The following is a 24,527-nucleotide window of genomic DNA, read 5'->3' as shown; positions in this document are numbered from 1 at the left end:
CCAATTATATGGCAGAGAATTACATTTATTTAATTGATTTATTCTTGAATGTTTTTTCAGAACCAACTAAACCTTGTCAACCAAACCCATGTTTGAATGGTGGAAAATGCACACCAGATGGTTTTGGTGGATACAGTTGCGCTTGCTTCAGACTATATTCTGGCAAAAATTGTGAAATTGGTTAGTACTTGATATCTCTGTTTTATTTTGTTTATTGAATATATTAAGTATAATACAAAAACACTGGGTAGGAATTCCGTAAAGATGCCAAAATCTCAAATTTAATTTAGACATGAGATAAAAATAGACGTCTTGTGCAATCTAACTCATGGCATGGAATCCATGTCAAATGAGACAATCTGATATAGCGACATAATCTGTCACCTATGATGTATCATACACTTCGTACTTCAACATAAAGTTGTTGATTTTAAGCTAAAATGGTGTTATTTTTATACCTTCCATCTTATATTTCCACTGACGTCTACGTCTAGAATAATCAATTTAAAATAAAAATAGAGTTACTGTAGATCACTCTTTTTTTGATGACAGAACCTGTCACATGCACTTCAACTATTTACAAGGACTGCCTGAATGTTTATATTGATTTGTTCTCGTGTTTCCATTTCACTTCATTTATGTGTTTTTATATCATATTTGGCTGAGCACTTTTTAATATACAGATTTACTTTATTAGACTATGCTCGCCTCTTTGTTTTCTTTTCAACTCGTTTACTTGTTTGTGATTTTTTTGTGTTCTGTGTTTCCATTTTTTTTAGCAAATAAGTAAATTTATAGCAGGTGTGATTTTTCTCAAATGATTTTTCAGAACCAACCAAACCTTGTCAACCAAACCCATGTTTAAACGGCGGAAGATGCTCACCAGATGGTGAGGGTGGTTACAGTTGTGCTTGCTTCAGACTTTATTCAGGCAAAAACTGTGAAATTGGTTAGTACTTGCTTTCTTTATATGTCATTTGATTTATTAAATTAATGAAGCACAATACAAAAACACTGGGTGGGAATACTGTAAAGTTGATACTCCCTCAAAAAATGGGGCAAGTAATGTAATTAAAAATTATAACATATCCAATCTCGCACTGTGTCATGGAATATATGTCAAATGAAACAGTCTGATATAGTCGTATCTATATAGTGTGTTTTCTATAATATATTTGTATTTAAATTTTATTGTTTATACTTATAATGTTCTAAGTCCTCTGATTATTTTCATGCAAGAATGGTTAACTTTGTTGAAATATCTAATGTGCATTTCTCTAGTTATGCTAGATTAAAATGGCAAAATTGAGTGAAACTCAAAAATATTTTTGAATCATTTCATCATGTCACAAATATTTTATATCTGATTAATTGAAACTACTTTTTTTAAGTTACCAAAATCTTGTAGATTTTTAATCAGAATCTCCTTCTCATCATATATTTTTTTTGTCGATTAGCATCTGGAATGAACAGTCTTAAAAAATATAGAGTTAATGTAAGTCTTTTTGCTTTATTTTGAGGCCAGATACCGCCACACGCTTTTTTTTCGCACCCACTCACAACAGTCGTCTATGTTTTCGTAATAATTAGAAGTCATTTATTTCCATTTCACTCATTTCATGTGATTTATTTTCTATTAGGCCTGAGTGGTTAAGCACTTATTTATATACAGTAATAATAATTTTAGGCAACCCTGTCTTCTTTTTTTCTTTTCGCCTTGTTGACTTTTTTGCAATTTTTTTTGTTTTGGGTTTTCATTTTTATTGAAGAGAATTACATTTATATAATTGATTTGTTCTTGAATGATTTTTCAGAACCAACTAAACCTTGTCAACCAAACCCATGTTTGAATGGCGGAAGATGCACACCAGATGGTTTTGGTGGATACAGTTGTGCTTGCTTCAGACTATATTCTGGCAAAAATTGTGAAATTGGTTAGTACTTGATATCTCTGTTTTATTTTGTTTATTGAATAAATTAGGTTCAATACAAAAACACTGGGCAGGAATTCCGGAAAGATGCCAAAATCTCAAATTGGATTTAGACATGAGATTAAAATAGACGTCTTGTGCAATCTAACTGGTGGCATGGAATCCATGTCAAATGAGACAATTTGATATAGCGACATGATCTGTTCCCTATAATCTATCATACACTTCGTACATTAACATAAAGTTGTTGATTTTAAGCTAAAATGGTCTTATTTTTGTACCTTTCATCTTATATTTCCACTGACGTCTATGTCTAGAATAATTAATTTAAAATAAAAATAGAATAACTGTAGATCACTCTTTTTTTGATGGCAGAATCTGTCACATGCACTGCAACTATTTACAAGGACTTCCTGGATGTTTATAATGATTTGTTCTTGTGTTTCCATTTCACTTAATTTACGTGTTTTTATATAATATTTGGCTGAGCACTATTTAATATATAGATTTACTTTTTTAAACTGTGCTCGCCTCTTTGTTTTCTTTTCAACTCGTTTACTTGTTTGTGATTTTTTTGTGTTCTGTGTTTCCATTTTTTTTAGCAGAGAAGTAAATTTATAGTAGGATTGATTTATTCTCAAATGATTTTTCAGAACCAACTAAACCTTGTCAACCAAACCCATGTTTAAACGGCGGAAGATGCTCACCAGATGGTGAGGGTGGTTACAGTTGTGCTTGCTTCAGACTTTATTCAGGCAAAAACTGTGAAATTGGTTAGTACTTGCTTTCTTTATATGTCATTTTGTTTATTAAATTAATGAAGCACAATACAAAAAAAACTGGGTAGGAATACGGTAAATTTGATACCTCCTCAAATTAGGTCAAGTAATGTAATTAAAAATCACAACATATGCAATCTCACACTGTGTCATGGAATATATGTGAAATAAAACACTCTGATATAGTCGTAGCTGTATAATCTGTTTTCTATAATATATTTGTATTTAAATTTGGTTGTTTATACGTGAAATGTTTCAAGTCCTCTGATTATACTCATGCAAGAATGGTTAATTTTATTGTAATAACTATTGTGCATTTCTCTAGTTATACTAGATTAAAATAGCGTAATTGGGTGAAACTCGGAAATATTTTTGAATCATTTCATCATGTCACAAATATTTTATATCTGATTAATTAAAACCACATTTTTTAAGTTACCGGTACCAAAATCTTGTAGATTTTTAACCAGAATCTCCTTTTTATCATATATTTCTTTTGTCAATTAGCGTCTGGAATGAACAGTCTAAAAAAATATAGATTTGATGTAAATCTTTTTGCTTTATTTTGAAACCAGATTTCGTCACATGCTTTTTTCGCACCTACTCACAACAGTCGTCTATGTTTTTGTAATAATTAGAAGTCTTTTATTTCCATTTCACTCATTTTCTTGATTCTTTTTCTATTAGGCCTGAGTGGTTGGGCACTTAATTATATACAGTAATATTAATTTTAGGCCATCCTGTCTTCTTTTTTTCTCTTCGCCTCGTTGACTTGTTTGTAATTTTTTTTGTTTTGTATTTCCAATTATATGGCAGAGAATTACATTTATTTAATTGATTTATTCTTGAATGTTTTTTCAGAACCAACTAAACCTTGTCAACCAAACCCATGTTTGAATGGTGGAAAATGCACACCAGATGGTTTTGGTGGATACAGTTGCGCTTGCTTCAGACTATATTCTGGCAAAAATTGTGAAATTGGTTAGTACTTGATATCTCTGTTTTATTTTATTTATTGAATATATTAAGTACAATACAAAAACACTGGGTAGGAATTCCGTAAAGATGCCAAAATCTCAAATTTAAATTAGACATGAGATAAAAATAGACGTCTTGTGCAATCTAACTCATGGCATGGAATCCATGTCAAATGAGACAATCTGATATAGCGACATAATCTGTCACCTATGATGTATCATACACTTCGTACTTTAACATAAAGTTGTTGATTTTAAGCTAAAATGGTGTTATTTTTGTACCTTTCATCTTATATTTCCACTGACGTCTACGTCTAGAATAATCAATTTAAAATAAAAATAGAGTTACTGTAGATCACTCTTTTTTTGATGACAGAACCTGTCACATGCACTTCAACTATTTACAAGGACTGCCTGAATGTTTATATTGATTTGTTCTCGTGTTTCCATTTCACTTCATTTATGTGTTTTTATATCATATTTGGCTGAGCACTTTTTAATATACAGATTTACTTTATTAGACTATGCTCGCCTCTTTGTTTTCTTTTCAACTCGTTTACTTGTTTGTGATTTTTTTGTGTTCTGTGTTTCCATTTTTTTTAGCAAAGAAGTAAATTTATAGCAGGTGTGATTTATTCTCAAATGATTTTTCAGAACCAACCAAACCTTGTCAACCAAACCCATGTTTAAACGGCGGAAGATGCTCACCAGATGGTGAGGGTGGTTACAGTTGTGCTTGCTTCAGACTTTATTCAGGCAAAAACTGTGAAATTGGTTAGTACTTGCTTTCTTTATATGTCATTTGATTTATTAAATTAATGAAGCACAATACAAAAACACTGGGTGGGAATACTGTAAAGTTGATACTCCCTCAAAAAATGGGGCAAGTAATGTAATTAAAAATGATAACATATCCAATCTCACACTGTGTCATGGAATATATGTCAAATGAAACAGTCTGATATAGTCGTATCTATATAGTGTGTTTTCTATAATATATTTGTATTTAAATTTTATTGTTTATACTTATAATGTTCTAAGTCCTCTGATTATTTTCATGCAAGAATGGTTAACTTTGTTGAAATATCTAATGTGCATTTCTCTAGTTATGCTAGATTAAAATGGCAAAATTGAGTGAAACTCAAAAATATTTTCGAATCATTTCATCATGTCACAAATATTTTATATCTGATTAATTGAAACTACTTTTTTTAAGTTACCAAAATCTTGTAGATTTTTAATCAGAATCTCCTTCTCATCATATATTTTTTTTGTCGATTAGCATCTGGAATGAACAGTCTTAAAAAATATAGAGTTAATGTAAATTATTTTGCGTTATTTTGAGGCCAGATACCGCCACACGCTTTTTTTTCGCACCCACTCACAACAGTCATCTATGTTTTTGTAATAATTAGAAGTCTTTTATTTCCATTTCACTCATTTTCCTGATTCTTTTTCTATTAGGCCTGAGTGGTTAAGCACTTATTTATATACAGTAATAATAATTTTAGGCAACCCTGTCTTCTTTTTTTCTTTTCGCCTTGTTGACTTTTTTGCAATTTTTTTTGTTTTGGGTTTTCATTTTTATTGAAAAGAATTACATTTATATAATTGATTTGTTCTTGAATGATTTTTCAGAACCAACTAAACCTTGTCAACCAAACCCATGTTTGAATGGCGGAAGATGCACATCAGATCGTTTTGGTGGATACAGTTGTGCTTGCTTCAGACTATATTCTGGCAAAAATTGTGAAATTGGTTAGTACTTGATATCTCTGTTTTATTTTGTTTATTGAATAAATTAGGTTCAATACAAAAACACTGGGTAGGAATTCCGGAAAGATGCCAAAATCTCAAATTGGATTTAGACATGAGATTAAAATAGACGTCTTGTGCAATCTAACTGGTGGCATGGAATCCATGTCAAATGAGACAATTTGATATAGCGACATGATCTGTTCCCTATAATCTATCATACACTTCGTACATTAACATAAAGTTGTTGATTTTAAGCTAAAATGGTCTTATTTTTGTACCTTTCATCTTATATTTCCACTGACGTCTATGTCTAGAATAATTAATTTAAAATAAAAATAGAATAACTGTAGATCACTCTTTTTTTGATGGCAGAACCTGTCACATGCACTGCAACTATTTTCAAGGACTTCCTGGATGTTTATAATGATTTGTTCTTGTGTTTCCATTTCACTTAATTTATGTGTTTTTATATCATATTTGGCTGAGCACTTTTTAATATACAGATTTACTTTATTAGACTATGCTCGCCTCTTTGTTTTCTTTTCAACTCGTTTACTTGTTTGTGATTTTTTTGTGTTCTGTGTTTCCATTTTTTTTAGCAGAGAAGTAAATTTATAGTAGGATTGATTTATTCTCAAATGATTTTTCAGAACCAACTAAACCTTGTCAACCAAACCCATGTTTAAACGGCGGAAGATGCTCACCAGATGGTGAGGGTGGTTACAGTTGTGCTTGCTTCAGACTTTATTCAGGCAAAAACTGTGAAATTGGTTAGTACTTGCTTTCTTTATATGTCATTTTGTTTATTAAATTAATGAAGCACAATACAAAAAAAACTGGGTAGGAATACGGTAAATTTGATACCTCCTCAAATTAGGTCAAGTAATGTAATTAAAAATTACAACATATGCAATCTCACACTGTGTCATGGAATATATGTGAAATAAAACACTCTGATATAGTCGTAGCTATATAATCTGTTTTCTATAATATATTTGTATTTAAATTTGGTTGTTTATACGTGAAATGTTTCAAGTCCTCTGATTATACTCATGCAAGAATGGTTAATTTTATTGAAATAACTATTGTGCATTTCTCTAGTTATACTAGATTAAAATAGCGTAATTGGGTGAAACTCGGAAATATTTTTGAATCATTTCATCATGTCACAAATATTTTATATCTGATTAATTAAAACCACATTTTTTTAAGTTACCAAAATCTTGTGGATTTTTAACCAGAATCTCCTTTTTATCATATATTTCTTTTGTTGATTAGCGTCTGGAATGAACAGTCTAAAAAAATATAGAGTTGATGTAAATCTTTTTGCTTTATTTTGAAACCAGATTTCGTCACATGCTTTTTTCGCACCCACTCACAACAGTCGTCTATGTTTTTGTAATAATTAGTAGTCTTTTATTTCCATTTCACTCATTTTCTTGATTCTTTTTCTATTAGGCCTGAGTGGTTGGGCACTTAATTATATACAGTAATATTAATTTTAGGCCACCCTGTCTTCTTTTTTTCTCTTCGCCTCGTTGACTTGTTTGTAATTTTTTTTGTTTTGTATTTCCATTTATATGGCAGAGAATTACATTTATTTAATTGATTTATTCTTGAATGTTTTTTCAGAACCAACTAAACCTTGTCAACCAAACCCATGTTTGAATGGTGGAAAATGCACACCAGATGGTTTTGGTGGATACAGTTGCGCTTGCTTCAGACTATATTCTGGCAAAAATTGTGAAATTGGTTAGTACTTGATATCTCTGTTTTATTTTGTTTATTGAATATATTAAGTACAATACAAAAACACTGGGTAGGAATTCCGTAAATATGCCAAAATCTCAAATTTAATTTAGACATGAGATAAAAATAGACGTCTTGTGCAATCTAACTCATGGCATGGAATCCATGTCAAATGAGACAATCTGATATAGCGACATAATCTGTCACCTATGATGTATCATACACTTCGTACTTTAACATAAAGTTGTTGATTTTAAGCTAAAATGGTCTTATTTTTGTACCTTTCATCTTATATTTCCACTGACGTCTACGTCTAGAATAATCAATTTAAAATAAAAATAGAGTGACTGTAGATCACTCTTTTTTTGATGACAGAACCTGTCACATGCACTTCAACTATTTACAAGGACTTCCTGAATGTTTATATTGATTTGTTCTCGTGTTTCCATTTCACTTCATTTATGTGTTTTTATATCATATTTGGCTGAGCACTTTTTAATATACAGATTTACTTTATTAGACTATGCTCGCCTCTTTGTTTTCTTTTCAACTCGTTTACATGTTTGTGATTTTTTTGTGTTCTGTGTTTCCATTTTTTTAGCAAAGAAGTAAATTTATAGCAGGTGTGATTTATTCTCAAATGATTTTTCAGAACCAACCAAACCTTGTCAACCAAACCCATGTTTAAATGGCGGAAGATGCTCACCAGATGGTGAGGGTGGTTACAGTTGTGCTTGCTTCAGACTTTATTCAGGCAAAAACTGTGAAATTGGTTAGTACTTGCTTTCTTTATATGTCATTTGATTTATTAAATTAATGAAGCACAATACAAAAACACTGGGTGGGAATACTGTAAAGTTGATACTCCCTCAAAAAATGGGGCAAGTAATGTAATTCAAAATTATAACATATGCAATCTCACACTGTGTCATGGAATATATGTCAAATGAAACAGTCTGATATAGTCGTAGCTATATAATGTGTTTTCTATAATATATTTGTATTTAAATTTTATTGTTTATACTTAAAATGTTCCAAGTCCTCTGATTATTTTCATGCAAGAATGGTTAATTTTGTTGAAATATCTAATGTGCATTTCTCTAGTTATGCTAGATTAAAATGGCAAAATTGAGTGAAACTCAAAAATATTTTCGAATCATTTCATCATGTCACAAATATTTTATATCTGATTAATTAAAACTACTTTTTTTAAGTTACCAAAATCTTGTAGATTTTTAATCAGAATCTCCTTCTCATCATATATTTTTTTGTCGATTAGCATCTGGATTGAACAGTCTTAAAAAATATAGAGTTAATGTAAATTATTTTGCTTTATTTTGAGGCCAGATGCCGCCACACGCTTTTTTTTCGCGCCCACTCACAACAGTCGTCTATGTTTTTGTAATAATTAGAAGTCATTTATTTCCATTTCACTCATTTCATGTGATTTATTTTCTATTAGGCCTGAGTGGTTAAGCACTTATTTATATACAGTAATAATAATTTTAGGCAACCCTGTCTTCTTTTTTTCTTTTCGCCTTGTTGACTTTTTTGCAATTTTTTTTTGTTTTGTGTTTTCATTTTTATTGCAGAGAATTACATTTATATAATTGATTTGTTCTTGAATGATTTTTCAGAACCAACTAAACCTTGTCAACCAAACCCATGTTTGAATGGCGGAAGATGCACACCAGATGGTTTTGGTGGATACAGTTGTGCTTGCTTCAGACTATATTCTGGCAAAAATTGTGAAATTGGTTAGTACTTGATATCTCTGTTTTATTTTGTTTATTGAATAAATTAGGTTCAATACAAAAACACTGGGTAGGAATTCCGGAAAGATGCCAAAATCTCAAATTGGATTTAGACATGAGATTAAGCTAGACGTTTTGTGCAATCTAACTGGTGGCATGGAATCCATGTCAAATGAGACAATTTGATATACCGACATGATCTGTCACCTATAATCTATCATACACTTCGTACATTAACATAAGGTTGTTGATTTTAAGCTAAAATGGTCTTATTTTTGTACCTTTCATCTTATATTTCCACTGACGTCTATGTCTAGAATAATTAATTTAAAATAAAAATAGAGTAACTGTAGATCACTCTTTTTTTGATGGCAGAACCTGTCACATGCACTGCAACTATTTACAAGGACTGCCTGGATGTTTATAATGAATTGTTCTTGTGTTTCCATTTCACTTAATTTATGTGTTTTTATATAATATTTGGCTGAGCACTATTTAATATATAGATTTACTTTATTAGACTATGTTCGCCTCTTTGTTTTCTTTTCAACTCGTTTACTTGTTTGTGATTTTTTTGTGTTCTGTGTTTCCATTTTTTTTAGCAGAGAAGTAAATTTATAGTAGGATTGATTTATTCTCAAATGATTTTTCAGAACCAACTAAACCTTGTCAACCGAACCCATGTTTAAACGGCGGAAGATGCTCACCAGATGGTGAGGGTGGTTACAGTTGTGCTTGCTTCAGACTTTATTCAGGCAAAAACTGTGAAATTGGTTAGTACTTGCTTTCTTTAAATGTTATTTTGTTTGTTAAATTAATGAAGCACAATACAAAAAAATGGGTAGGAATACGGTAAAGTTGATACCCCCTCAAATTAGGTCAAGTAATGTAATTAAAAATTACAACATATGCAATCTCACACTGTGTCATGGAATATATGTCAAATGAAACAGTCTGATATAGTCGTAGCTGTATAATCTGTTTTCTATAATATATTTATATTTAAATTTGGTTGTTTATACTTGAAATGTTCCAAGTCCTCTGAATATTTTCATGCAAGAATGGTTAATTTTATTGAAATATCTTATGCGCATTTCTCTAGTTATGCTAGATTAAAATGGCGAAATTGAGTGAAACTCAAAAATATTTTTGAATCATTTCATCATGTCACAAATATTTTATATCTGATTAATTTAAATTACTCTTTTTAAGTTACCAAAATCTTGTAGATTTTTAATCAGAATCTCCTTCTCATCATATGTTTTTTTTGTCGATTAGCATCTGGAATGAACAGACTTAAAAAATATAGAGTTAATGTAAATCTTTTTGCTTTATTTTGAGGCCAGATACCGCCACACGCTTTTTTTTCGCACCCACTCACAACAGTCGTTTATGTTTTTGTAATAATTAGAAGTCTTTTATTTCCATTTCACTCATTTTCTTGATTCTTTTTCTATTAGGCCTGAGTGGTTAAGCACTTATTTATATACAGTAATAATAATTTTAGGCCACCCTGTCTTCTTTTTTTCTCTTCGCCTCGTTGACTTGTTTGTAATTTTTTTTGTTTTTTGTTTCCATTTATCTGGCAGAGAATTACATTTATTTAATTGATTTATTCTTGAATGATTTTTCAGAACCAACTAAACCTTGTCAACCAAACCCATGTTTGAATGGTGGAAGTTGCACACCAGATGGTTTTGGTGGATACAGTTGTGCTTGCTTCAGACTATATTCAGGCAAAAATTGTGAAATTGGTTAGTTCTTGATATCTCTGTTTTATTTAGTTCATTGAATGAATTAAGTACAATACAAAAACACTGGGTAGGAATTCCGGAAAGATGCCAAAATCTCAAATTGGATTTAGACATGAGATTAAAATAGACGTCTTGTGCAATCTAACTTGTGGCATGGAATCTATGTCAAATGAAACAATCTGATATAGCGACATAATCTGTCTATTATGATCTATCATACACTTCGTACATTAACATAAAGTTGTTGACGTTAAGCTAAAATGGTGTTTGTTTTATAGCCTCCTCCTTATATTTCCACTGACGTCTACGTCTAGAATAATCAATTTAAAATAAAAATAGAGTTACTGTAGATCACTCTTTTTTGATGACAGAACCTGTCACATGCACTTCAACTATTTACAAGGACTGCCTGAATGTTTATATTGATTTGTTCTTGTGTTTCCATTTCACTTCATTTATGTGTTTTTATATCATATTTGGCTGAGCACTTTTTAATATACAGATTTACTTTATTAGACTATGCTCGCCTCTTTGTTTACTTTTCAACTCGTTTACTTGTTTGTGATTTTTTTGTGTTCTGTGTTTCCATTTTTTTTAGCAGAGAAGTAAATTTATAATAGGATTGATTTATTCTCAAATGATTTTTCAGAACCAACTAAACCTTGTCAACCAAACCCATGTTTAAACGGCGGAAGATGCTCACCAGATGGTGAGGGTGGTTACAGTTGTGCTTGCTTCAGACTTTATTCAGGCAAAAACTGTGAAATTGGTTAGTACTTGCTTTCTTTATATGTCATTTGATTTATTAAATTAATGAAGCACAATACAAAAACACTGGGTGGGAATACTGTAAAGTTGATACTCCCTCAAAAAATGGGGCAAGTAATGTAATTGAAAATTACAACATATGCAATCTCACACTGTGTCATGGAATATATGTCAAATGAAACAGTCTGATATAGTCGTAGCTATATAATCTGTTTTCTATAATATATTTGTATTTAAATTTGGTTGTTTATACTTGAAATGTTCCAAGTCCTCTGATTATTTTCATGCAAGAATGGTTAATTTTATTGAAATATCTAATGCGCATTTCTCTAGTTATGCTAGATTAAAATGGCGAAATTGAGTGAAACTCAAAAATGTTTTTGAATCCTTTCATTATGTCACAAATATTTTATATCTGATTAATTGAAACTACTTTTTTCAAGTTACCAAAAGCTTGTAGATTTTTAACCAGAATCTCCTTTTCATCATATATTTTCTTTGTTGATTAGCATCTGGAATGAACAGTCCTAAAAAATATAGAGTTAATGTAAATTATTTTGCGTTATTTTGAGGCCAGATACCGCCACACCCTTTTTTTTCGCACCCACTCACAACAGTCATCTATGTTTTTGTAATAATTAGAAGTCTTTTATTTCCATTTCACTCATTTTCCTGATTCTTTTTCTATTAGGCCTGAGTGGTTAAGCACTTATTTATATACAGTAATAATAATTTTAGGCAACCCTGTCTTCTTTTTTTCTTTTCGCCTTGTTGACTTTTTTGCAATTTTTTTTGTTTCGGGTTTTCATTTTTATTGAAGAGAATTACATTTATATAATTGATTTGTTCTTGAATGATTTTTCAGAACCAACTAAACCTTGTCAACCAAACCCATGTTTGAATGGCGGAAGATGCACACCAGATGGTTTTGGTGGATACAGTTGTGCTTGCTTCAGACTATATTCTGGCAAAAATTGTGAAATTGGTTAGTACTTGATATCTCTGTTTTATTTTGTTTATTGAATAAATTAGGTTCAATACAAAAACACTGGGTAGGAATTCCGGAAAGATGCCAAAATCTCAAATTGGATTTAGACATGAGATTAAAATAGACGTCTTGTGCAATCTAACTGGTGGCATGGAATCCATGTCAAATGAGACAATTTGATATAGCGACATGATCTGTTCCCTATAATCTATCATACACTTCGTACATTAACATAAAGTTGTTGATTTTAAGCTAAAATGGTCTTATTTTTGTACCTTTCATCTTATATTTCCACTGACGTCTATGTCTAGAATAATTAATTTAAAATAAAAATAGAATAACTGTAGATCACTCTTTTTTTGATGGCAGAATCTGTCACATGCACTGCAACTATTTACAAGGACTTCCTGGATGTTTATAATGATTTGTTCTTGTGTTTCCATTTCACTTAATTTACGTGTTTTTATATAATATTTGGCTGAGCACTATTTAATATATAGATTTACTTTTTTAAACTATGCTCGCCTCTTTGTTTTCTTTTCAACTCGTTTACTTGTTTGTGATTTTTTTGTGTTCTGTGTTTTCCATTTTTTTTAGCAGAGAAGTGAATTTATAGTAGGATTGATTTATTCTCAAATGATTTTTCAGAACCAACTAAACCTTGTCAACCAAACCCATGTTTAAACGGCGGAAGATGCTCACCAGATGGTGAGGGTGGTTACAGTTGTGCTTGCTTCAGACTTTATTCAGGCAAAAACTGTGAAATTGGTTAGTACTTGCTTTCTTTATATGTCATTTTGTTTATTAAATTAATGAAGCACAATACAAAAAAAACTGGGTAGGAATACGGTAAATTTGATACCTCCTCAAATTAGGTCAAGTAATGTAATTAAAAATCACAACATATGCAATCTCACACTGTGTCATGGAATATATGTGAAATAAAACACTCTGATATAGTCGTAGCTGTATAATCTGTTTTCTATAATATATTTGTATTTAAATTTGGTTGTTTATACGTGAAATGTTTCAAGTCCTCTGATTATACTCATGCAAGAATGGTTAATTTTATTGTAATAACTATTGTGCATTTCTCTAGTTATACTAGATTAAAATAGCGTAATTGGGTGAAACTCAGAAATATTTTTGAATCATTTCATCATGTCACAAATATTTTATATCTGATTAATTAAAACCACATTTTTTAAGTTACCAAAATCTTGTAGATTTTTAACCAGAATCTCCTTTTTATCATATATTTCTTTTGTCAATTAGCGTCTGGAATGAACAGTCTAAAAAAATATAGATTTGATGTAAATCTTTTTGCTTTATTTTGAAACCAGATTTCGTCACATGCTTTTTTCGCACCTACTCACAACAGTCGTCTATGTTTTTGTAATAATTAGAAGTCTTTTATTTCCATTTCACTCATTTTCTTGATTCTTTTTCTATTAGGCCTGAGTGGTTGGGCACTTAATTATATACAGTAATATTAATTTTAGGCCATCCTGTCTTCTTTTTTTCTCTTCGCCTCGTTGACTTGTTTGTAATTTTTTTTGTTTTGTATTTCCAATTATATGGCAGAGAATTACATTTATTTAATTGATTTATTCTTGAATGTTTTTTCAGAACCAACTAAACCTTGTCAACCAAACCCATGTTTGAATGGCGGAAAATGCACACCAGATGGTTTTGGTGGATACAGTTGCGCTTGCTTCAGACTATATTCTGGCAAAAATTGTGAAATTGGTTAGTACTTGATATCTCTGTTTTATTTTGTTTATTGAATATATTAAGTACAATACAAAAACACTGGGTAGGAATTCCGTAAAGATGCCAAAATCTCAAATTTAATTTAGACATGAGATAAAAATAGACGTCTTGTGCAATCTAACTCATGGCATGGAATCCATGTCAAATGAGACAATCTGATATAGCGACATAATCTGTCACCTATGATGTATCATACACTTCGTACTTTAACATAAAGTTGTTGATTTTAAGCTAAAATGGTGTTATTTTTGTACCTTTCATCTTATATTTCCACTGACGTCTACGTCTAGAATAATCAATTTAAAATAAAAATAGAGTTACTGTAGATCACTCTTTTTTTGATGACAGAACCTGTCACATGCACTTCAACTATTTACAAGGACTGCCTGAATGTTTATATTGATTTGTTCTCGTGTTTCCATTTCACTTCATTTATGTGTTTTTATATCATATTTGGCTGAGCACTTTTTAATATACAGATTTACTTTATTAGACTATGCTCGCCTCTTTGTTTTCTTTTCAACTCGTTTACTTGTTTGTGATTTTTTTGTGTTCTGTGTTTCCATTTTTTTTAGCAAAGAAGTAAATTTATAGCAGGTGTGATTTATTCTCAAATGATTTTTCAGAACCAACCAAACCTTGTCAACCAAACCCATGTTTAAACGGCGGAAGATGCTCACCAGATGGTGAGGGTGGTTACAGTTGTGCTTGCTTCAGACTTTATTCAGGCAAAAACTGTGAAATTGGTTAGTACTTGCTTTCTTTATATGTCATTTGATTTATTAAATTAATGAAGCACAATACAAAAACACTGGGTGGGAATACTGTAAAGTTGATACTCCCTCAAAAAATGGGGCAAGTAATGTAATTAAAAATTATAACATATCCAATCTCACACTGTGTCATGGAATATATGTCAAATGAAACAGTCTGATATAGTCGTATCTATATAGTGTGTTTTCTATAATATATTTGTATTTAAATTTTATTGTTTATACTTATAATGTTCTAAGTCCTCTGATTATTTTCATGCAAGAATGGTTAACTTTGTTGAAATATCTAATGTGCATTTCTCTAGTTATGCTAGATTAAAATGGCAAAACTGAGTGAAACTCAAAAATATTTTTGAATCATTTCATCATGTCACAAATATTTTATATCTGATTAATTTAAATTACTCTTTTTAAGTTACCAAAATCTTGTAGATTTTTAATCAGAATCTCCTTCTCATCATATGTTTTTTTTGTCGATTAGCATCTGGAATGAACAGTCTTAAAAAATATAGAGTTAATGTAAATCTTTTTGCTTTATTTTGAGGCCAGATACCGCCACACGCTTTTTTTTCGCACCCACTCACAACAGTCGTTTATGTTTTTGTAATAATTAGAAGTTTTTTATTTCCATTTCACTCATTTTCTTGATTCTTTTTCTATTAGGCCTGAGTGGTTAAGCACTTATTTATATACAGTAATAATAATTTTAGGCCACCCTGTCTTCTTTTTTTCTCTTCGCCTCGTTGACTTGTTTGTAATTTTTTTTGTTTTTTGTTTCCATTTATCTGGCAGAGAATTACATTTATTTAATTGATTTATTCTTGAATGATTTTTCAGAACCAACTAAACCTTGTCAACCAAACCCATGTTTGAATGGCGGAAGTTGCACACCAGATGGTTTTGGTGGATACAGTTGTGCTTGCTTCAGACTATATTCAGGCAAAAATTGTGAAATTGGTTAGTTCTTGATATCTCTGTTTTATTTTGTTTATTGAATAAATTAAGTACAATACAGAAACACTGGCTGGGAGTTCGGGAAAATTACTAAAATCTCAATTTAAATTTAGAGATGATAGTAAATTTGACAAATTGTGCAACCTAAATTGCTGGCATGAAATATATGTCAAATGAAACAATCTGATATAGCGACATAATCTGTTTCCTTTTAATCTAATTTTTTTTAAATCCTATTTTTTCTAATTCTGTGGTTGAATTTATGCAAAATGGATATATTTTAATATCCTTATTTCTGATAATGCCAGATTAAAATATTGGAATTGGTTGAGACTAAAAAAGAATTTCAAATCAATTCATCATGTTCTAAATTTTTTATTCTTATTTAAAAATCATACATTTCGCATATCAGTTGTTGATTTTGGGCTAAAATGGTCTTACATCACACTTTTTTTCAAATTGTTTATTCCACAAATTGAACAAATAGTGTTACTGTAGATCACTTTGTTTGTTTTTCTGGCAGAACCTGTCACATGCATTGCAGCTATTCACAAAAACTTCCTAGATGCTTACCAAATATTGATTTATGTTTCAGTTTCCATTTCACTACTTTAATGTGTGTAACTACTAACATAATATTTTATATTAATCAAATAGAATTGAATGAGACCTAACCCCATTATTCAAGTTTTAAAATTACGCAGGAATTTGTCCTCCAACAATGGTATATTCGAATTGTGCTCCATCTTGTCCTCGATCCTGTCTAGACAAATATAATCTTCCACCAAAAGCATGTACACTAGAATGCAGGCAAGCATGTGTATGTCAAGATGGCATGATTCTATCTGACAAGGACAGCACTCAATGTGTAAAACCGTCAGAATGTCCAGGTATGATTTGAATATAATCATAAAGGTTTATTTTTAATATGAAAAAGAGGTCAGGAGGTCACTGTATGTTCATAGCAATTTTTTGATTTTTTTCATGTTTCAGACTAATATATACATTTTTCAAAAGTAAACAGTTAAACTATAAATTCCTTGTTTACAACAGTTTAGTATGTTGCATTATCAAATTTTCCCCTACTGAAGTAGTGGGGACACAAATGAAAATAATAGATTGAATAAATTGAGATTGAATCTAAAAATATGGCGTTATCCAATTATTAGTTTTGAAACATTTTAAATAACAAACTGTTTAGTGAATGTTTATCAATATAATCAAATTCAAAATCTTGTTGAATATATGAGCAATGATGTATCGTTTTAATTTTTCATGCAATAGCAATATCACATGCTGGCAGGAATGATTACCGGTAATTCAAATAACAATCACACAATTCGACATTTGTCAGAAGAAGTATTTGCCAAATGCAGAGAAAATAAATTTAGGGTTATAGCGCTAAGGAAGTAAGGCTGTTTTATCGACTATGGTTACCTCACACATTCCAAGATAAATGTCAAATATTTTTTATAGAAAAAATTTTCATTTTCATCATACTCACAGCTCGAGATGTTTGCAGAGCATGGGGAGATCCGCACTATATTCAGTTTGAACAAAGCAGCACTTATGATTTTATGGGATTATGCACATATCTGATGTCTGAAACTTGTGATCTTGATAAATCCAATCCTCGATGGTTTTCTGTTCTTGCCGAAAATGAGAAACGTTTCAATAGAGAAGGTGTATCTTGGGTCAAAAATACCCAAATACTTTTAGAAGGGGGAAAAATTAACATCACTCTTGCAAAAGACGAAAAAGAAAAGTTTGCTTTGGTATGTACCAGCATGTTGATCAGGATGTTTATATTTCAATTAAAAATAACAATATTATTGATTTTGTAGATCAATGGCAAAGAAGTCGTTGAAGCAACCACTCAGACTTTTACTTTGAGAAATTCAGGAACGTCTATTAAAGTAACAACAGATTGTGGAGTTGAAATCACGTACAATGGGAATGCAGTAATTATAAGAGTCCCACCTGCATACAAAAATATGGTAAATCTCACATTTTTAAGAATATAATATATATATAATATTATAATGTATAAAACGATAAATTTATACCTGAATGGCGAATCTTATACACTGGAAACTCTACTTATGAAATTAATTTGTTCCCGAAGCCTTTCCGGAAGCATGAAATTTTGTAGAAACAAAGTAGGAGCGCACTTTACCCTAAAAATGCTCTAATTCATTCTAAGCCCTCTAAAACATATTATTGGTATAAATTATAAATAATGGTTAAAACCTGTAACAAATACATGTTAGAATTAGATTACTGCTTAATAAATAGAAAAGGTACTCATGGAAAGAAGAAGGAACAGAGAAATAACGAATAAAAACTGCGAACAGTATGTTTGTTTACCCTTGGTGTTGGCAGACTAGGCTGGGCTAAGCAAAGACCGCAGAGAGTGGGAGGACGGCGGTCAGAGGGTCATGAGACAATTGGATGGCATGAAATTGCTGCGCATCAGCCACTGGCAGAGCCGAGCTGCCTGTCTGGCAGCGCGTTTTTTAGATTTTTGACTTTTGCCCTTTTGTATTTACAAGCATCTTTTGTTATTCGGATCAATATTTCAATATTCAATTTTGTATTCGGGGTCTTTCGTTAGTGGAGGTTCTACTGTATTACTAAAAATATTTCCCAACATATAGCTCTGTGGATTATGTGGAGACTATAATGGTGATTCATCAGATGATTTAAAGATGAGAGATGGCATGATGGCGGAGGATTTCAATGAATTTGGTGATAGTTATCAAGTTGGTGAATGTGGGAAGAAGACTCCCCCTTCTATTGATTGTCCTAAAGAAGGAGACAACAGATGGTCAGTAACCCAAACTGATTGTATTTTTAAACTTTCGTGTAATATGAAAAAATGTGTTATGTCCAATTTAATTCCTGAACACTGAAAGCTGGTTCATCAGCTTGCTCAAAATCATTTTCCTAATCACAGATTATTACCGGTATGTCTTCACCTAATATTAGAAAGACAAGTATATGTTTTAAAATTAGCCAATAACTTGAGGTATATATGAATATGGGCCGGAGTGTGGGGGTAACTTTTCTCACAAGCGTTAACTCATCTCAGAGAGTTAAAATTAATTGGAGCATTAGATTTTCATTCGAGTGCGCGCACTCCCATTATTTAGTAAATTTTATCGGTGCCACCATAATTTATTGTTCAGTCTCATTCATCTGAGTTATGTAAAATGTGTGTTGATTTTCCTTCAGGTCAACCAATGAATATTGTGGAATTCTTCTCACTGATGAATATTTCTTATCTTGTGCAAATGGTGAACTACATTATCAAAGTTGTGTGTTTGATATGTGTGCAACAGATGGAAACAAAGATGTTTTACAGGAGGTAAGTAATGTAAACCTAATTTTATTTAAATTTTTGTTTTAATGTTTATTGTGAGAGTGACATGTGCAATTGTATCCTAACAGGGAAGTACTGAATGTAATTTTATCTAGATTAAATATCTTATGTTCGTTTATTTTCAGACTTTCTGAATTAATTGTAATTGTATACATAAATATGGAAAGCGAGAAATTAATTGTTTAAAGTCTGTATTTTTGACTTCCGCTTACAAGATTTTTATTCAATATTTATTTCCTTGTTTATTTATTTTTACAGGATCTAATATTTGCAACGTATGACTGTCGTAATCCTGATCCTGACATACCAAGTCCTCCATGTGACTACCGAAAAAGATTTGGTATTGCTATGATGTCATGCCCAGAGCATAGTTCATATGAAGGTTGTGCAAGCGCATGTCCTAATACATGCCAAAATCCTCGAGCCTCAGAGAAGTTAGTTGATTTTTTATTCGTTTCTGTTCTTTAGTGATCCTATATGATATGCATTTTCAACAATTTTTTTATGCAGTTGTCCCCTTCCGGATGTTGAAGATTGTGTCTGCAATGAGGGTTATGTGCGAGAAGGTGTTCGATGTATACAAAGGAAAGATTGTGGATGCATCAGGGATGGATATTACTATAAAGCAGGTATTTCATCATTCATCCACATTATTGAATTTTAAATTGGCTATATGTGACTGAATACCTACTTGTGTTCAGGAACTGGAATAATAAATGAAAAAGACAATACAGATTGCCTGTGTATGCGCGGAAACTTCATATGTGATTGTATTGATGGATATTCATTCAATGATGATGGAACATGTACAAGTCAGTATGAATAATCTTTGAATAATTTTCAATAAATATACATTTTACAACTTTCCTGATTTTCTTGTTCATAATTTCAAGTCATTTCTAAGTCAAAATATATGATTTAGACCTTCATTTTATTATTAAACATAGAAATATGCTCTCCACCAAAAGAATTTACAACATGTGCAACACAGTGCCCAAGGACTTGTGATGATCCAATGCCACCCACTTGTACAAAGGAATGTAATTTGGACATTCAGTGTGTTTGTTCACAAGATTTTGTACAGATATCTAAAGATGATTCAACATGTGTACGATTTGAAGATTGCAAACAAAGTTTGTAGAGCATTTTTTGCATTTAAAATTGTAAAGCCTATTTTAGGTAGAAATTGGAAAGAATAATCTTGCAATGTGTTGCAGTTACTGAAACTGAATTCTATATTCATGATACCACAACCATTACTTCAGCTTAAACCATTGCAGAAAAATCCAAAATCGTAGAGCTTCACTTGACCCTTTGATGACATCACTCACTTATTATTAGGATAGGATAGGATTTACATATTTATCCCGGGGAGAGGAAAGCTGATAAGATGACTTAATCATATGGCGAACCACGGCCTCTCGTCCAGTTACCAGTCCAGGTAGGGTATGGGATTAGTTAGCCAGTTACTTGTTTTTGGAAGCATGGACTTGATGGTGCAGGAAGCCGTAATCGTCCAGTGGTTACATAAACAACCATATGCCGGCGAAGAGTCCAGCAATCCTCTCGCACATAATCATCCCCGCATAGCATTCAAACCTGCGAACCCACAAAGGATAATCAGAGATGCGGTGGCGAGTGTATTCCTAACGCTTAGCACGATGTGCCACACCGCCGAGCCTGTACAATAAACTTTAAAATGCATCGAGTGTAATTATTGTCAATGATAATAAGCTTTGACAATGCGCAAAAATGCATCATTCATTTTGCAATGAAAACCTAAATTGGAAATCACTTTCAAGTTTTATTCTTGTTTACAATTTGACGATCCATCCTACCATTTATTATCGGGCAATGGATTCACGTTTTTTGCTTTTAACAGTGCATTAGAGGGTCAAAAATTGGGTGACTCACTGAAAATACCTTACATTTTATTAAAGTTGATATCAATCCAAATTTAATCCACCTCATCAATTTTCATAATGCAATTCTTGAGATCTGCAAGGATTTTTCAGTTGTTCTTTGCTAGTTGAAATTTTTGTTTATCTGAAGGTGGACAATGTTATTCTATCAATAAAAATGACCATTTCAAATTCCGGCCAGCATCACACTCTGAAAGAAATTTATTTGACACACATCTTAAAGCAGCTCTTTTATTCATGGTCTTGAAAAATTAAGAAAAAGTTGCCATATTTTATCAAATTTTAAAAACTATATTCATCTTTACCTATTAGAATGCAAATTTGATTCATGTGATGAAAATGCAATCTGCTCGGAAACAGACGATGGAATAGAATGTGATTGTTTAGAAGGATATGAAGGCGATGGGAAAACCTGCACAAGTATGGTATTTGTGTATATATTTTAACTGCAAACGTATCTGGTATCAGAAGATCATGGTGAATCTTTTTTTACCATCTAATGATAGTCACTCATAATGATATTGCACCGCTACGGAACTATTGTTCATGAGGGGCTTGCATATCATCTTTCGAATTTGTGCATTTAGCCAATGAGAATGTAAATAGTTTAAAAGCCAGTATAACTTGTGTGATTGACTCTTAATCCAAATCTTTTCTTTAAAATATATCATCGTACTCAAAAACTATTTTTAACTTCTGGCTGTATCAATAGTGTTTTTAAAATGAACTAGTTTCTACCTAGTTTTTTTTGAATAAAATTTTCCCAAAGAATACTGTTATTAACAAACTTTCAAGCATGTACACTGTCTTGACAAATATCAAACTTCTTTTTCTTTATGAAGGAATATAATTTAGGTAAATTTTTAAAACATCATTTCTTCTTTCCCTTTCAATGCTAATATTAGGTGTTTCTGTGAAGCATTTCATCTCTCACGAATAATTTTGATCACTCCATAGAAATTGCAATATATAGTTTTATATTCTTGTTTATACCACTTTAACCCATTATAACAAGGATAATGATTTGATCGACACCAAATTTTTGGTAATGAATAATATGTTCTTCTTGAAACTCACCAAGCCTCAATATGCAACCTATGCCTAAAACCACTAATTTGAACTGTTTCAGTTTAAATGTGTATATCGGTCTTTCTTCTATATTTTCTAACATAAAGTCATCTTTAATAATGGGTTTGATACATCAAGGATTTTTTTGCTACTATCATCACTTTAATTTCGTCTACCAATCAGATCATGGATCAATATAAATCATTTTAAAAGAATAAAGTCACTATTTTGTATAAAATTGATATCAATTATTTCAATTTGATTTGAAAACAATGTTGGCGAAACTAAGCATAGCTTTGAGATAAGGAACATAGGACATCAAAAGGACATGTGTAGTGTAAATCAGTATTATCGTAACAAACATCCAGCAATTCATGTTATAGGAAAGGGAAATACTAGAATTTTGGATAGAAAGGAATATTTTGAAAAACGATTATTATAGAGTCATTCCACATTCATAGAGACTTGATAACAAAAAACGTGGCTCCTGGCGCGTACTCGTCTATGATATAAGTAGACAGTTTGATCAGAACGACTTTTTATCTTCATCTTATTTAGAATATATTTAGCCCCATTCATTTTTTCTTATAGTACCTCCAAGGCTCTGTAAACCCAATCCATGTAGTAATGGAGGGCACTGTATATGCTTGCAGTCATATTCTGGCAAATGATTAAACTTCATAAAGAATATTTGCTATAGAAAATTATGTCTTCCTATCTTTATTGTCCAATACCCACATTTTCCATTTCATTCCATTCCATTTTATTTCAATTATCAAAACTTTTAATTTGATATCAACATATTCTCAATGTTGATCTTGATCCCATAATGTGTTTCACTGATTAACTTATAGCCTGTTCAGTAATTTTTTTCTTATTGATAGTTTCATTACAGAGAGTTCTGTCAGAGTTATTTTTTGTCACTTCAAAAAACGAACAATTAACAACAAAATATTTGTAATAAATGAATATTGACATGACTGGTGCTGTGAAGGACAGAATGATCTGTCATCGAGTATAAGTATAACTTCATTTCGACTCCATAATCAGCATAACAATACATTTGACAGATAAAAACAAATAAATAAAAACTGATTAGGAAATCAGGGGAGCAAACGAAACCTTAGATAAGGTTTATAACGTACAAAATATAAGATGGAAGGTTTTGCCAAGAGGAAGTGGTACGAGTTTACTCACCTAAAATTATTAAGTTATTCCACACACGCTCACATGCACCCACCAGCCACTCACACACACACACACACAACCACTGAGAAGTTATAATAAGTGAGAAATAAGAGTCTACAGCACCTTTAGATGAAAAAAAAATTAATAGAAGAAACAAATAAGTTCAAGTTATACACATTCTAATATGCATCATTTACATTTATTTTTTACTCAGTTCCTGATAAACCATGTGAACCAAATCCATGCAAAAATGGTGGAAGATGTGTTCCCTTTGTTGGATTCGGTGACTCATACATATGCTCATGTCCTAAAAGATTTTCTGGAAATAATTGTGAAAATGGTAAGTTGTTACGGTATATACCCAGACTCACTTATAACATATCCAGTTTATAAAACATTACTGCTTACTCTGTTGTTTTTAATAAAACATGTATCTTTGAATGTAACAACTTATCCTGTTTTTGTTTTTGTTTAGAATTTATCTGTCCGCCTGGAAGAACTTATAGTGATTGCGAGCCATGTTCAGGCACATGTGATGAACCTAATTTGTCATATTTGACGCCAGCTACAGGAGAAACTCCTAAATGCTCCAGAATTTGTCGAGCTGGAGATTTTTGTAGCTGCCCAGATGGATTCATACAAAAAAGTGAAACAGATATTACTTGCGTTGCAATTTCAACATGCATAGGTACCAGTAAGTTTTATATTTTTTCTATCGCATGAACATGAAAGACCATAAAAGTTAATTATGCATATCATCAGAGTTACTAATTATTTCAAGGGTCAAACCTGTGATATCGCCTTCTAGATAAAATAAGACAAATATTAGTTTGGTAGTTACAATTCCCTATAGCAAGCGCTATAGCAAGATATATCACTGACACCCTTTGCAAAATTTAATTGCCTTTGGATATGAAACTCTATTGTTTCAACAACTGTTAAAAAATAACTTGGATTTTTTTAGTAATGATTGGATTGGGCTGACCTGACACTTAACTTTGACATTTTC

General features: G+C 31.3%; 1 protein-coding gene across 1 annotated transcript in view; it reads left to right on the top strand.

Moving 5' to 3' along the window:
- LOC144411654 (IgGFc-binding protein-like) overlaps positions 1 to 24,527 on the top strand; it is a 93,946-nt gene that overhangs the window by 14,761 nt on the left and 54,658 nt on the right. The window contains exons 18-48 of the mRNA XM_078118632.1: positions 61 to 180; positions 830 to 949; positions 1,815 to 1,934; positions 2,585 to 2,704; positions 3,572 to 3,691; positions 4,342 to 4,461; positions 5,326 to 5,445; positions 6,096 to 6,215; positions 7,078 to 7,197; positions 7,847 to 7,966; positions 8,832 to 8,951; positions 9,602 to 9,721; positions 10,583 to 10,702; positions 11,352 to 11,471; positions 12,336 to 12,455; positions 13,107 to 13,226; positions 14,088 to 14,207; positions 14,858 to 14,977; positions 15,842 to 15,961; positions 16,663 to 16,848; positions 17,465 to 17,733; positions 17,803 to 17,955; positions 18,616 to 18,785; positions 19,193 to 19,325; positions 19,599 to 19,774; positions 19,851 to 19,969; positions 20,042 to 20,152; positions 20,288 to 20,473; positions 21,575 to 21,682; positions 23,733 to 23,858; positions 23,994 to 24,212. Of these exons, the coding sequence (XP_077974758.1) occupies positions 61 to 180; positions 830 to 949; positions 1,815 to 1,934; positions 2,585 to 2,704; positions 3,572 to 3,691; positions 4,342 to 4,461; positions 5,326 to 5,445; positions 6,096 to 6,215; positions 7,078 to 7,197; positions 7,847 to 7,966; positions 8,832 to 8,951; positions 9,602 to 9,721; positions 10,583 to 10,702; positions 11,352 to 11,471; positions 12,336 to 12,455; positions 13,107 to 13,226; positions 14,088 to 14,207; positions 14,858 to 14,977; positions 15,842 to 15,961; positions 16,663 to 16,848; positions 17,465 to 17,733; positions 17,803 to 17,955; positions 18,616 to 18,785; positions 19,193 to 19,325; positions 19,599 to 19,774; positions 19,851 to 19,969; positions 20,042 to 20,152; positions 20,288 to 20,473; positions 21,575 to 21,682; positions 23,733 to 23,858; positions 23,994 to 24,212 (4,236 nt within the window). The remainder of the gene's footprint in view (positions 1 to 60; positions 181 to 829; positions 950 to 1,814; positions 1,935 to 2,584; positions 2,705 to 3,571; positions 3,692 to 4,341; positions 4,462 to 5,325; positions 5,446 to 6,095; positions 6,216 to 7,077; positions 7,198 to 7,846; positions 7,967 to 8,831; positions 8,952 to 9,601; positions 9,722 to 10,582; positions 10,703 to 11,351; positions 11,472 to 12,335; positions 12,456 to 13,106; positions 13,227 to 14,087; positions 14,208 to 14,857; positions 14,978 to 15,841; positions 15,962 to 16,662; positions 16,849 to 17,464; positions 17,734 to 17,802; positions 17,956 to 18,615; positions 18,786 to 19,192; positions 19,326 to 19,598; positions 19,775 to 19,850; positions 19,970 to 20,041; positions 20,153 to 20,287; positions 20,474 to 21,574; positions 21,683 to 23,732; positions 23,859 to 23,993; positions 24,213 to 24,527) is intronic.

The sequence above is a fragment of the Styela clava genome, chromosome 12 (assembly GCF_964204865.1).
Source record: "Styela clava chromosome 12, kaStyClav1.hap1.2, whole genome shotgun sequence".
Lineage (NCBI taxonomy): Eukaryota > Metazoa > Chordata > Ascidiacea > Stolidobranchia > Styelidae > Styela > Styela clava.
Note: the sequence above shows the minus strand (reverse complement) of the source record. Positions and strands in the feature narration are given on the sequence as shown.